General features: G+C 43.8%; 1 protein-coding gene across 2 annotated transcripts in view; it reads left to right on the forward strand.

Annotated features, from left to right (window-relative positions):
• Positions 1-14,995, forward strand: part of EARS2 (glutamyl-tRNA synthetase 2, mitochondrial) — a 28,328-nt gene extending 13,333 nt beyond the window's left edge. The window contains exons 6-9 of one of the 2 annotated variants that reach the window (XM_037070664.1): positions 593-746; positions 858-988; positions 11,739-11,874; positions 12,324-14,995. In XM_037070664.1, the coding sequence (XP_036926559.1) occupies positions 593-746; positions 858-988; positions 11,739-11,874; positions 12,324-12,407 (505 nt within the window). In that variant the 3' untranslated portion in view covers positions 12,408-14,995. The remainder of the gene's footprint in view (positions 1-592; positions 747-857; positions 989-11,738; positions 11,875-12,323) is intronic. The other variant, XM_037070665.1, reaches the window with a different exon arrangement.
• The last annotated feature ends 410 nt before the right edge of the window (positions 14,996-15,405 follow it).

Below are 15,405 nucleotides of genomic sequence, written 5' to 3' on the forward strand. Positions count from 1 at the left end.
ATCTTCCCAGTTAAAGGGTTGGCTACCATTTTAAAAACACTAAAGCAGCATATTTCTGGGTTGCTTGCTTGCTTGCTTGCTTATTTATTTATTTATTTATTTACTAGAGATCTGGGAGGGAGGAAGGGAGAAAGCGAGGGAGGAAACATCAATGTGTGCAGTTGCTTCTTGCACACCCTCAACTGGGTACCTGGCCCACAACCCAGGCCTGTGCCTTGACCTGAAATCAAACTTACAGCCTTTTGGTTCACAAGCTAGTACTCAGTCCAGTGAGCCACACCAGCCAGGGCTCTAGGTTGCTTTTTAAAGATTTTATTTATCTAGCATAAGAGACAGGTGAAGGGACGGAGAAAGAGATGGAGAGAAATATCCATCAGTTGCTATTCGCACATCCCCAGCTAGGTACCTGGCCCACAACTCAGGTATGTGCCCTGACTGGAAATCCAACTGGTGACCCCTCAGTTCACAGGCTTGTACTCAAACCACTGAGCCACACCTGCCTGGGCTCTAGGTTGCTTTTTAAAGCTACCTATTTAAAACCTTAACCAGATCCCTTTAAGGGTAAATGGAATTCTTTTGGCTTCTCCCACAGGCTGCACCTTTGTCGGCTGGTGAGCAATGAGACCCAGAGGGGCCAGCTGGTGGAAAAGCTGCAGGTGCTTGTGGAAGAGACATTTGGGAGTCAGCTGCCAGACAGGACTGTCCTGGACACAGCCTATGTAGAGAGGATCATCCTACTGAGACAGGTGTGGGATTGGGAGCTCTGGGAGACTGAGGGAGTGGCAGCACCCCCATTATTACCCTTCTAGCATGTCAGCCCTGTCTACAGTGCATTGAAGGTCTGCCTCTTCCTCCAGGGTCACATCTGCCGCTTGCAGGACCTGATCTCCCCAGCACACTCCTACTTGTGGACGCGGCCTACTGTGAGGCGAGCACAGCTATATGCCATCTCACAGAAGGTGGATATGATTGCCAAGTGTGTGCTAGGGTGAGTCCCTGTAAGCTAAGCTCAAGGTTCTGCACCCTCTTATCCTCTCTTCCCCCAGGGTCTCCTTTACCCCAGGGCTTGCAGTTGGGCCTACAGCACAACTCATGGCTAGTGAGAGGATCTTGGTGAGCTAATCACTCACTGACTCTTTTGGTAGAGGGGAGCCCAGAGGAGCCCAGGCGCTCCCTGAAAGAGGTGATGCATTCAGACTCTTGTTATACTCACCTGGATTCCATCCTGGCTTTACCTCTTACTCATCCAGTTAGTTGACCTGCCTAGATGACTTCACTTTGGGTGAGTTACTGCACCTCTTTGAGCTTGTTTTCTCATCTGAAAAGTGGAGATGATACAAGTTCTTATTATAACAGTACCAGAACACTTTCAATAACAAGGGTAGAAAACAACCATGGAGAGGAATGACTGGTCTGTGTAATTGCAGTGGTCAGAACAAGGGTGACTTGAGGCTTATCACAGGGTCCAAAAATATATCCCCAAGTCCCAATTTCTCTTTTTATCCCTTTCACCCCCTGCACACCCTTCTCCACATTGGCTACTGCTTCTGCAGAGGTTCTGGACAAGGTAGATGGAGAATGCAATTCTCTCCCGACTAATGAGTATATTTCCTTTTACCTAACACTCCTGGGGTGAATGGCTTTCCTCCATGTCTCCAGGGTATTGCCATCCCTAGATTTCACTCTTGTCTAAGCGATCCATGGTGGTTCACAGACCATCCAGTATTCAGCCAGAAGAGGAAGGAGGAAAAGAGGAGACAGATAGGACACTCCTACCCCTTGTGAACTGGCTTAAAAGCAACGCATTCATGTCCATCTGAATCTCACTAGCTATCTTATGGCCAAACCAGGCCACAAAGGAATCTGGGAAATGTACTTTCTTTAAAAGTTTATTGTCTTGAAGATGGAGGCGTAGGTGGAAACACTGTGCCTCCTCACACAACCAAGTTTAAAGACAACAAAGTTTTAGTAACAACACAACCAAAACACAGAAAATTGAACTATACAGAAGTCCGACAACAACAAACCATTCAGCCAGACCGGTAAGAGGGTGGACTCAGCAGCAGAGCAGGGTCAGGCAGGAAAGACCCCTGGACCCAGACTGGCAGGCAGCTGTGCCCAGATCCCAGGCATGGGGTAGCAACAGGCAGACCCAGTGAGGGCGCAAGGCGGCAGGCTGACCACGGTCACACACTTGCGCGCAGATAAACCAGGTGAACTAGTGAGCAGTGAGACAGACCGCATAGGCCCCAGCAGCGGGAAGCAGCAGAGGGGACAGCCATTGCCCCTCTTTGACCCCGCCCCCCACAGACAGTGCCACAACCCAGTGACTGAGTCGTCCCCCCCCACCCAGGGGAATACCTAGGGCTCTGCCTCTCATACATAACAGGCTTGAAAAGACCAAAACATTATGGCTCAAGAAGAACTCAAAGCCCCAGAACCAGTAACTCTAAGTGACCAAGAGATAGCCAACCTCTCAGATGCACAGTTCAAAACACTGGTGATCAGGATGCTCACAGAACTGGTTGATTTTAGTCACAAATTAGAGGAGCAAATGAAGGCTAAACTAACTGAAGTGAAGGGAAATGCACAGGAAACCAATAGTGATGGAAAGGAAACTAGGACTCAAGTCAACAGAGTGGACCAGAAGGAAGATCGAAACATCCAACCAGAAAAGAAGGAAGAAACAAGAATTCAAAAAAATGAGGAGAGGCTTAGGAACCTCCAGGACATCTTTAAATGTTCCAACATCTGAATTATAGGGGTACCAGAAGGGTAAGAAGAACAGCCACGAGTGGAAGACTTATTTGAACAAATAATAAAGGAGAACTTCCCCAGTCTGGCAAAGGAAATAGACTTCCAGGAAGTCCAGGAAGCTCAGAGAGTCCCAAAGAAGTTGGACCCAGGAAGGAACACACCAAGGCACATCATAATTACATTAGCCAAGATTAAAATGAAGGAGAGAATCCTAGAAGCAGCAAGAGATCAGGGGTCAGTCACCTACAAAGGATTTCCCATCAGATTGTCAGCAGATTTCTCAAATGAGACCTTACAGGCAAGAAGGGGCTGGAAAGAAGTATTCCAAGTCATGAAATCCAAAGACCTACACCCAAGATTGCTATATCCAGCAAAGCTTTCAGTTAGAATGGAAGGGCAGATAAAGTGCTTTTCAAATAAGGTCAAGTTCAAGGAGTTCATCATCACCTAGCTCTTACTATATGAAATGTTAAAGGGACTTATCTAAGAAAAAGAAGATACAAAATATGAACAGTGAAAGGACAGCAACTCATAGTTATTAACAACCACACCTAAAACAAAAGCAAACTAAGGGGACAGCTGGATCAGAGCAGAACCAGAGAAATGAAGATCACATGGAGGGTTAGCAACAGGGGAGTGGGAGGAGGAGAAAGGGGGAGAAGGTACAGAAAATAAGTAGCATAGATGGTAGGTAGAAAATAGATAGTGGGGAGGGCAAGAACAGTAGGGGAAATATAGAATCTGAAGAACATGAGACACGTGGACATAAACTAAAAGGGGAATGGTTGGGGAGGGGGTGTGCAGGGTGGAGGGAAATGAATTGAGGTAAATAGGACAACTGTAATGGCATAATAAAATATATATTTTTAAAAAGTGTCTTGATTATGCTATTACAGTTGTTCCATTTTTTTCTCCTTTTTATTCCCCTCTGCCTTGCACCCCCCCACCCTAGCATTCCCCACCCTTAATTCATGTCCATGGGTCATACATGTAAGTTCTCTGTCTTCTCCATTTCCTATACTATTCTTAACCTGCCCCTATTTATTTTCTGCCTACCATTGAAGTTTCTTATTCCCTGTACCTTTTCCCCCATTCTCCCCTTCCGCCTCCCCTCTGATAACTCTCCATGTGATCTCCATTTCTGTGATTCTGTTCCTGTTCTAGTTGTTTGTTTAGTTAGTTAGTTAGTTTGTTTGTTTGTTTTTAGGTTCCATTGTTGATAATTGTGAGTTTGATGTCATTTTACTGTTCATATTTTTTATTTTCTTTTTCTTAGATAAGTCCCTTTAGCATTTCATATAATAGAGGCTTGGAGATGATGGACTCCTTTAACTTGACCTTATCTGAGAAACACTTTATCTCCCCTGCCATTCTAAATGAAAACTTTGCTGGATAGAGCAATCTTGGCTGTAGGTCTTTGGATTTCATGACTTGGAATACTTCTTTCCAGCTCCTTCTTGCCTGTAAGGTCTCTCTTGAGAAATCCGCTGACAGTCTGATGGGTACTCCTTTGTAGGTGACTGTCCCCTTATCTCTTGCTGCTTCTAGGATTCTCTCCTTCATTTTAGTCTTGGCTAATGTAATTATGATGTGCCTTGGTGTGTTCCTTCTTGGGTCCAACTTCTTTGGGATTCTCTGAGCTTCCTGGACTTCCTGGAAGTCTATTTCCTGTGCCAGATTGGGGAGGTTCTCCTATATTATTTGTTCAAATAAGTTTTCCACTTGTTGCTCTTCCTCTTCTTCTTCTGATACCCCTAAAATTCGGATGTTGGAATACTTAAAGTTGTCCCTGAGGTTCCTAAGCCTCTCCTTATTTTTTTGAATTCTTGTTTCTTCATTCTGTTGAATGTTTCTTTTTTCCTTCTGGTCCACACCATTGATTTGAGTCCTGGTTTCCTTCCCTTCACTGTTGGTTCCCTGTGTATTTTTCTTTATTTCACTTTGCATAGCCTTCACTTTTTCCTCTATTTTATGACCATCCTCAACCTGTGACCATCCTGGTTACCAGTGTTTTGAACTGTGCATGTAATAGGTCGGCTATCTCTTCATCAGTTCGTTCTATTTTTGTAGTTTTCATCTATTCTTTCATTTGGGCTATATTTCTTTGTCTTGGTGTACCTGTTATGTTGTAAGGGGCGGAGCCTTAAGTATTCACCCCGTAGGACAACCTTGGTTGTTTAGTTGTGGTGCTATGTGTGGGGAAGGGGTCGAGAGGGAACAATGCCACTTGCCCAATGCTCATAGGCTTTCGGTTGCTTCCCCTGCTTCCACAATCAAATTGGGCCCTTCTCAGGTGGATGGGATTGTATAAGTTCTAGGACCCTGTAGGTCTCTCCAACGAAACTCTCCTGTGAGGCTGGGAGTTTTTCTGCTGCTCCAATCCCAGAAGATTTTATAGCCAGAGGTTTTTAGGCTTTCTTTTCTCATTCTGGAACCCTGGGTTTCAGGGTTGCGTGGTCTGTCTTGCTCCCCAGTTGTTCCTCCTGGTTTATCCAAACACAAATGTAGGACCACCCAGTCCTCCAGCCACCTTACCTGCCCTATTCTAGATCCACCGTCTTGCCACTCATCCTGCCTGCCCTGGCTGCCCATCTCTGCCCCTGCTACTGATCTGAGTGAGTATTTCTTCTTTAAGTCCTTGATAGTTGGACTTCCATACAGTTCAGTCTTCTGGCAGTTCTGATTATTTTTTGTTTTTAAATTTGTTGGGTTTTTTTAGCTTGTATAAGGAGGCAAAGTATATCTATTTATGCCTCCATCTTGGCTGGAAGTATGGAAAATGTACTTTTTTTTAACTTGGCACCCATGTACCCAACTAAAAATTTTGTTACTACATACAAAAGTGAGACCTAGCTAGTGTGTTCAGTTGATTGAGCAACATCCCGCAAACCAAAGTGTCTCTAGTTTGATTCCCAGTTGGGGCACATGGCTGGGTTGCGAGCCAGGTTCCCAGTGGGAGCATGAGAAGCAACCACACATTGATGTTTCTCTCCCTCTTTCTCCCTTCTCTTCTTTTGAAAAATAAATAAGTATCACACCTGCCCAGCCATTGACAAGTTGAAGGGGCCTCTGTTTCCTTTCTACCATCCGAGGTGCAGAAAGCACAGCCCTACGGTCGGGGACCCTGGTGGCACGTGTATCCCCAAGCTGACCTCTGGGCTACATGTCCGAGATCCACCTCTACCCACAGTCCTGTGTAGGAGTCAAGTAAACGGATTTCTGAGCCCTTGTCCCCAAAGGGCCGGCCAAGGGCTTCCTGCCAGCCTGGCTCCATCAACCCTGCATGACCAGATGCTAGTTGGCGAGCTCTGCAGGTTAGCCAGGCCCTCTGCTACCTCCCACCCTGCCAACCGGCGAGGGATGGACCCTTTTCTGTGAATTGACTACCTGTGGAAATGTGACCAATTAGTGTGAAATGCACGTTTAGAAAATGTTAGGTACTGTATTTGAACAATAAATATGAATCCTGCACATGGGAAAAAATAAATAAATAAATAAGGAAGGAAGGAAGGAAGTAAAACGTTTTTTTAAAAAGTAAGAAAAATAACTTGTCTAAAATGATACAACCAGGCCATGGCCAGATAGCTCAGTTGGTTAGAGAGTCATCCTAATACACCCAAAGTTGAAGATTCCATATCCGGTCAGGGCACATGGAAGAGTCAACCAATGAATGCATAAATAAACAGAAAAACAAATTGAGGTTTCTCTCTCTTTCTCTGTGTCCTTTGTCCTCTCTCAAAAATCAATTTAGAAAGAGGGAGGGAGGAAGAATGGGAAGGGAGGCAAATGGTACAGGTTCCCACTGGGAACCTGGCTCCCTAAGTTAGAGGGTGAGGGATTCAAACCAGGCAGTTTGTGTTGAGACCACATGTCTAATGAAAGTTGCTCTTGCTTCTCCTTGACATAAAGTACTTAGTACCTGAATCCTAGGAACCTATCATCTATTTTTATAATAATACAATTTTAAGTGAAAAGAATATATGTACACCCTGACCGGTGTGGCTTAGTGGGATGGGCATCCTCCTGCAAACCAAAAAGTCACTGGTTCAATTCCTGGTCAGAGCACATACCTGGGTTGCAGGCCAGGTCCCCAGTTGAGGGTATGTAAGAGGCAGCCAATCAATGTTCATCTTGCTCTTTTTCTCCATCCCTCCCCCTTTAGCTAAAAGTAAATTAATAAAATATTTTTTTAATATCAGCAGGTTTTTTTTAAAGATTTTATTTAACTTTAGAGGGGAAGGGAAGGAGAGAGGGAGAGAAATATCAATGTATGGTTGCCTCTCGTGAGTGCCCTGCTGGGAACTGGCCCAGGCATGTGCCCTGACTGGGAGTCAAGCTATGGTTGGTTTGGTTCACAGGCCCGTGCTCAGTGGATTGAGTGCAGGCCTGCAAACCAAAGGATCGTGGTTCGATTCCCAGTCAGGGCACATGCCTGGGTTGCAGGCCAGTTCTCAGCTGGGGACGCACGAGAGGCAACCATACATTGATATTTCTCTCCCTCTCTTCTTCCTTTCCCCTCTAAAGATAAATAAATAAAATATTTTTAAAAAATACATAAGTGGCAAGAAATACAGATGGTACAAGAGGGTCTATAGCAAAAAATGTCTTCCCTTCTACTTCAACCCCCAACAGAAAAGCAGCCATACTTAGCAATTTTGTTTGTGAATTGTCTATATTCAAGGATATGTATATATAACTCTATTCTTAAAATATTTTAAATTTGAAATTTAATATTTTGATTATTAATACATTCAAACCTCTTAAGCCTGGGCTTAAAACCTAGAAATGTTGTGGTGTATATTGGGAGTCCTCTTTTTAATCCTTATCCCCATTTGCCCAGTCAGAACCCTCTGTATGTTACTACCATTCTTTTTTTTTAAATTTTTATTTATTGATTTTAGAGAGAGAAGGGAGAGAAAAGAGAAACACATTGTATTCTTGTTCCACTTATTTATGCATTCATTGGTTGAGTCTTGTATGCCCCCTGACGAGGGATCAAACCCATGGTCTTGGCGTAACAAGATGATGCTCTAAGCAACTGAGCTAGCTGGCCGTAGCCTACTCTTCTTAACTATATCTAAATAATACTTTTTATTTTCCCCATTTTTTACACAAAAGGCACAATACAACAACACCATTCTGTGTCTTTTTTAAATTTCATTTAATATGTGTATATATTTGATCTCTCCAGTGCTTAGAGAGCATTCTCATTCTTTTTTACAGCTACACCTATCCCATTATTATACTACTTTACCACCATTTATTTAACACCCCTCCTACTGATGGACATTTGTATTGCTTCCAGATTTTGCTGTTACAAACAATGCTGCAATGAGTAACCTTGAATAGACATTATTAAGCATGTTTGCAAGTAGAGCACCAGGATAAATTCCCAAGAGCTGTTATCATTAGTAATAATACTCCCTTAATTTTAGACATTCCACTAAAGTGGCTGTTAGTTGTAATTCACTGGAATTAGTGTCTTAACTCCCTATCCTGCTATGGGAATTGTATTTAGAGGTACTGTGGTGCTACCACTCAAGGCAAGAAAGCTGATATATAAATGATCAGGAGCTGCCAGATCTCTAAAAGTCCCTTCTGTGCCTATGCCAAGCTCCAGGCCAGATCTTAGTTCTTTTTTTTTTCTTTCCAAATCTGTGCCAGAAATGTGTTAGTTCTTTTTTTAAATATATTTTATTGATTATGCCATTACAGTTCTATTTCCCCCCTTCATTCCCCTCCACCCTGCACACCCCCTCTCCCACCATTCCCCCCCTTTTTAGTTTATTTCCACATGTCTCAAGTTCTTTAGATTCTATATTTCCCCTACTGTTCTTGCCCTCCCCACTATCTATTTTCGACCTACTGTCTATGCTATTTTCTGTGCCTTCTCCCCCCTTCTCCTCCTCCCACTCCCCTGTTGCTAATCCTCCATGTGTTCTTCATTTCTATGGTTCCACTCCTGATCTAGCTGTCTGCTTAGTTTGTTTTTGTTTTAGGTGTGGTTGTTAATAACTGTGAGTTTGCTGTCCTTTCACTGTTCATATTTTGTATCTTCTTTTTCTTAGATAAGTCCCTTTAACATTTCATATAATAAGAGCTAGGTGATGATGAACTCCTTGAACTTGACCTTATTTGAAAAGCACTTTATCTGCCCTTCCATTCTAAATGAAAGCTTTGCTGGATATAGCAATCTTGGGTGTAGGTCTTTGGATTTCATGACTTGGAATACTTCTTTCCAGCTCCTTCTTGCCTGTAAGGTCTCATTTGAGAAATCTGCTGACAGTCTGATGGGAAATCCTTTGTAGGTGACTGTCCCCTCTTCTCTTGCTGCTTCTAGGATTCTCTCCTTCATTTTAGTCTTGGCTAATGTAATTATGATGTGCCTTGGTGTGTTCCTTCTTGGGTCCAACTTCCATGGGAGTGTCTGAGCTTCCTGGACTTCCTGGAAGTCTATTTCCTTTGCCAGACTGGGGAAGTTCTCCTTTATTATTTGTTCAAATAAGTCTTCCACTCGTGGCTATTTCTTTTCCCCTTCTGGTACCCCTATAATTCAGATGTTGGAACATTTAAAGATGTCCTGGAGGTTCCTAAGCCTCTCCTCATTTTTTTGAATTCTTGTTTCTTCCTTCTTTTCTGGTTGGATGTTTCGTTCTTCCTTCTGGTCCACTCTGTTGACTTGAGTCCTAGTTTCCTTTCCATCACTATTGGTTTCCTGTGCATTTCCCTTCACTTCAGTTAGTTTAGCCTTCATTTGCTCCTCTAATTTGTGACTAAAATCAACCAGTTCTGTGAGCATCCTGATCACCAGTGTTTTGAACTGTGCATCTGAGAGGTTGGCTATCTCTTGGTCACTTAGAGTTACTGGTTCTGGGGCTTTGAGTTCTTCTTGAGCCATAATGTTTTGGTCTTTTCAAGCCTGTTATGTATGAGAGGCAGAGCCCTAGGTATTCCCCTGGGTGGGGGGGGACGACTCAGTCACTGGGTTGTGGCACTGTCTGTGGGGGGCGGGGTCAAAGAGGGGCAATGGCTGTCCCCTCTGCTGCTTCCCGCTGCTGGGGCCTATGCGGTCTGTCTCACTGCTCACTAGTTCACCTGGTTTATCTGCGCGCAAGTGTGTGACCGTGGTCAGCCTGCCGCCTTGCGCCCTCACTGGGTCTGCCTGTTGCTACCCCATGCCTGGGATCTGGGCACAGCTGCCTGCCAGTCTGGGTCCAGGGGTCTTTCCTGCCTGACCCTGCTCTGCTGCTGAGTCCACCCTCTTACCGGTCTGGCTGAATGGTTTGTTGTTGGGCTTCCATATAGTTCAATTTTTTTGTGTTTTGGCTGCATTTTTGTTTACTAAAACTTTGTTGTCTTTAAATTTGGTTGTGAGAGAAGGCAGTGTTTCTACCTACACCTCCATCTTGGCGGTAGTCCCCCCCCACCCCCACCCCGGAAAATCAGATCTTAGGTCTGAGCAGCTATTGTTCGCCATCTGGGAACTGTCACTTTCATCTGCTCCTTGGCAGGTTTTTTCCCCACAATGATGTTAAGGAGAGTGTGTATTTTTTTCCCACATTACCTTCTATATTTTCAATATTTTATCTCTTATTTCATAAATAATAGCAATCATGTCACCCAGTTAATGATGCAGTAATTATGATTACTTTGCTCTCAAATGGGAATTCAGTTGCTCAAGCCCTAGAATTAATATGGAGATCTGTCTGCACCGAAAGGCTATTTGCTCAGGTCTTTTATAAACCGGTGCCCAGAGCCAGCAGCACTGTACACTGAACCAACCTCTGGAGTAGAGCTGTCCAGATACTGTTGTGAATAGGCATTGTCAGAGTAGATATCATGGACCATCTGCCTCAGATAGACTCCCTCCCACCATGTGTTGGTCTCTTGCTGTAATTCCAAATCAGGGCTGGGGTGAAATTTTTGCAAGTCCAGTTCTAACTGAGTAGGAAATTCCTCTTGAAATCAAACATGATTTTGGCAGAATATCTCAGCCGGACTGCTAGAAAAGGGCAATTTGCTGGCCCAATGGAGCTGCAGTCCTTAAGTACTTCAGTCTGTAGGCAGAGGATGGTTGTAGCAAGTTGGTGGCAGGGCTCTTACTGGGGCTGCAGTCTATTGATTGCTTCCTTTCTGCTCTCCATTTTATATCTCCAAAAGTCTCCCCCTTTTCCCAGTCTTGAAGCTGTGTTTCAGATCATTTCCCAGAGGGCTTCATCTTTCCATCCTACATCTAACCTATTCCTGAATTCCTTTTAGATCCTCTTGCAATGTCTCTGAGCTCTTGGGTGTAATAAATATTAGCTGTCTTTTTATTGGAGTGTAAGATCTAGTACTTTTGAGTACTTACTACCTATTCAGGCAGTGTGCTTAGTTCTTTACATGTTTTAATTTAGCCACACCATAGTCCTGTGAGGTACAGATGCTGTTGTTATCCCACATGACAATTGAGAAAACTAAAGCATTGCCCTGGCTGGTGTGGCTCGGTGGATTGAGCACAGGCCTGCAAACCACAAGATTGCGGTTCGATTCCCAGTTGGGGCACATGCCTGGGTTGCGGGCCAGTTCCCAGCGGGGGACTCACGAGAGACAACCATACATTGATGTTTCTCTCCTTCTCTCCTTCCTTTCCTCTCTAAAGATAAATAAATAAAATCTTTAAAAAAAAAGAAAAAGCATAGAAATTACTTGTACAGAGATAGCAGTTAGTAAATCCTCTTATTTTGGTATGCTTTTAGTTTCTCTGTTATGCTCACATATGCCTAGATCCTCTGTATATGTGGTTTTCTAGTTGTTTTTTTCTTCCCCCAACTTGAAAGGGGATGAGAGTAGTACATATTCCCTCCCTTCCCTCTCCCTCAGGCAGGCCTGAATATTGACTGTCCTCTTTATATTATAGCTGATTCATAGTCTTCCAGAGTTTTCCCTACCACCTACTTGCTATTGGCTCCTGTAGGCCTCACAGACTGACCCTCTTCTAGGCTTTTAGAAGGACCTGGTATGAGCTTAACTCAGGATATACTGAATGCAGAACTGAAGAAGCTGTCGGAAGGTCTGGTTGGCACCGAACACAGTGATGTGATGAAACTCCTCCGAGTGGCCCTCAGTGGACAGCTGGTGAGGCGGGCAGATGGGTTGAACTGTTTATGGAGCTCTCGTTTATCCATTCAACTATCATTCACCGGTAGCACTGAACTTATCTTTCATACAAAGATAAATGAAACATGAGTACTCCTGTCACTCAGTCATTTATGGAGACAATGCCTATTGAGCACCTATTGTGTGAAAGCACCGTATTAGATACAAAGCATACAGTAGTGAATAAAACACACACCCACCCTTCCTGCATGCCTCGTGCAGCTGGCAGTTGATGAGAGGGAACAGACATATGAGTACAAAAGAATAGGCTCCTGAGATGCAGCCTCAGCCTGAAAAATAAAAAACGGTGAAATGCAAATTTTTTTTCTTGGAATTGGCCTGGGTTATGTCTTGACTGAGGCTGGGCCTTAGTTCCTTAGGGAGCTTAAGATCATAGTAAATGTTTTCTGTTTTTTTTTTTTTCTTAGCAAGGACCGCCTGTAGCTGAGATGATGGTGTCTTTGGGACCAAAGGAAGTACGGGAACGAATACAGAAGGTGCTTTCCAACTGACAGGGGATGTACTGGACATTGGAGGTAGCCCTAGGAACCTGTTTTGTTTGGAAACTGCCTTCGGAGCGGAGGAGCAGGAGGCCTCTGGCCCATCAGAACCAAGAGTAGAAACAGAGTCTCTGGGTGCGCACAAGTGCATTCACAGCTCCAGGCAACTCTGTCCTCACCTGTTGGCTAAGGAAGCCCAGATCCTTCTCAACTCCCTGAGTCTGGAGAAGACCTCATGTCTGATTCTGATACCACATTATATGGCATAGGTTATAAGCTAGTTCATAGAACAGTCCAGAGGGTTCATGTTTAGGCTGACCAGGCTGCTGTAACAAAATCCCACAGACTTGGAGGACTTAACAGAAAATTATTTTCTCACCGTTCTGGAGGCTGCGATTCGAAGATCAAGGTGTTGGCAGGTTTCCTTTCTCCTTGGCTTGCTGCTGACTGCCTTGCTGCCTTACATGGTCATCTCTCTAAGTGTGCCCTTAGTATCTCTTTCTATCCAAAAGCCCTCTTATAAGGACACCAGTCAAATGGGATTAGCACTCACTCAAATTGTCCAGTTTTACCTTCATCATATCTTTAAAGACCCAGCTGCAAATACAGTCACATTCTGTGGTCCTGGGGATTAGGGCTTTAACATACAACTAGAGAGGACACAGTTCAGCTTATGACAGCTTGGCAGCAACCTGGACTCAATACTCAGGCCTATTTTGGTCTTTGAGCAATAAAGGATGGTTGATAAGCAGGGATGATCTGGATGTCAGACTTTTTTGGGCCTCCAAAGAGAAGTTATTCATCTGTTGGGTGGGAGGAGCACTTATGTCATATACTAATTTTTTGTCCTGGACTTGGGGCAGCCTGTTTCCCTTCCCTAGGGGTTCTGTCCTTTCCTAGTTCTTCAGACCTAGTCCTTGGAATGGACACCTTCACCCTGCCTGTTCTGTATCTTTCACTCATATTTACTGCCTTCTTATAACCATTACTTGTTATACCACTGTCTGTGAGTGTCTGAAATGATATGTTCTTGGGGTGAAGAGAAATAGCTGAAGTAAAAGAAGGACAGTGGCTGGCTACAGAGACCCCCTACAGGGCTTCTAAGTGTCTGCTGTTTGGCAGCTAGTCTCTGAGATGGTGCTCAGTCATTGCTACCTCTTGGTGTTCACACTGAATAGGGTTGAGCTGAGGTGCATCATGGCTTCCATCTTATTCTCTTGGATCCTGTACTCTGTGGGAAGCCACTTCCACCGGAAGACGCTCAAGCAGCACTATGTAGAGGTGCATGGGATAAGGAGCTGAGGCCTCCTGCCAACAGCCAGGTTAGTATACCATCTTGGAAGTCAGTCTTCCAGCCCCAGCTGAGGCTTCAGATGACCACAACCCTGGCTAATGTCTTGACTGCAACCTTCACGAAAGAGCCTGAGCCGGACCACTAAACAAAGCTGCTCCTGAATTTCAAACACCCACAAATTATGGGTGAATTTCAAACACCCACAAATACTCCTGATCAGTATTTATTGTTTAAAGCCACTAGGTTTTGGAATAATTTATATCCAGCAGCTAGTAGCTTGTACCCTCTTCTTGTCCAGGGGAGAAGGGAAAGAGTAGTAAAGGATTTGTTGAGCTTCACAGAGACCCAGTCTTTTCTTGAAAAGTGTATAAGATGAAGTTCTTTGAAAACAAAGGAAACCAACTATGCCAAATTAAAGTTTATGGGAGTTTTAAGTTTGTGGGAGAATCACAGAGTCTGTGAGAAAGCCAAAGACCCAGGTCTGGAAAAGACAGGATCTGGGGAGCTTTGAGTGTTCAGGCAGCAGGAGCTAATGGCCAGTCTTCAGTGGAGACACTGGAACTCCATCTGTGCTTTGTTGTTTGTTTCTCTGTTTACATTTCCCCCTTCAGTTTTGGATACAGCTCAAAGTTCTGATTCTAGGAACAGAGTGTCTTGTTGGGCTAATTGAGGTCATGTTGCTGTTCCTTAGCTAGGAATAGGTGGTTCCTTCAGCATAACATCCAATTGAAGAAAAATTGTTCCCAAGGAAAACAGTTTTTTCTTCCCCATAAGACACAACAAAACTAGTGATTTTTTGTGCACTTACCTGAGGTGCAACCACATTTGGTTTCAGAATTTGCTGGTAAATACTCCATTATCTCATTTAATATTCACAAACCCATGAGACATTATTTCTGTTACAGACAGGGAACCAGGATGGGAAAGGTAATTAACTCTTGAGTTTACAGTCTGGCAAAGCGGGAATTTAAACTTAAACTCAGCTCTTAACTACTGGGTTACACCAGAGCCTCTGTTTCTAAGACATGAAGGATGGTTAGAAGAAACTTTCTCATACTGTGGCTCATGGTGCGGAAATGTGAATATTATAACACTGCAAGTGATGAAGATGCTGAGATGATAAAGTGCTGCCACTTTCTCAGTTGGAGTGAATTATGTAGAAAGCAGCATATTTGGCCAAAAAGTTGTTTGGTTTTTCCCTTATGATGGCTCTAGTAGTCCTTAGTTGTCTTTAACTTCATTCAAAACAATTTTGTACTTCTGGTCAAGATAGGCATAAGTTGATAACACGCCTCACCTTCTCACACAACTATAGCAAAAATTACAACTACACTACGCAACAGATATCACCCAGAATTGTCATAAAATTGAGCTGTATGGAAGTCTGACAATCAAGGATTTTTTAAAAAACCACCTTCACCCAGACAGGTAGGAGGGGTAGAGACATGGAGAGGCATAGAGATATGGACCAAGTAGTCCCACATCTGTGTGTGGTAGATAAAAATTGGGAGGGATACCTTGGGAGCAAGGGATCCCAGCCTCAGACCAGACCACCTAGCCCATGGTTCCAGTGCCAGGAACATAAGTCCCCATAATTTCTGGCTGAAACAATTACATTAGATTATATTGTGACAGCTATCATATTAGTGTGTATGATGAATTTTTCAGTTACACTGAAAAACACAAAACGTGAATTTTTGTGTGGCCATTTTAATA

This window comes from Sturnira hondurensis, unplaced genomic scaffold (assembly GCF_014824575.4).
Source record: "Sturnira hondurensis isolate 20B ecotype Veracruz unplaced genomic scaffold, ASM1482457v3 Scaffold0018877, whole genome shotgun sequence".
NCBI classification, from domain to species: Eukaryota; Metazoa; Chordata; class Mammalia; order Chiroptera; family Phyllostomidae; genus Sturnira; species Sturnira hondurensis.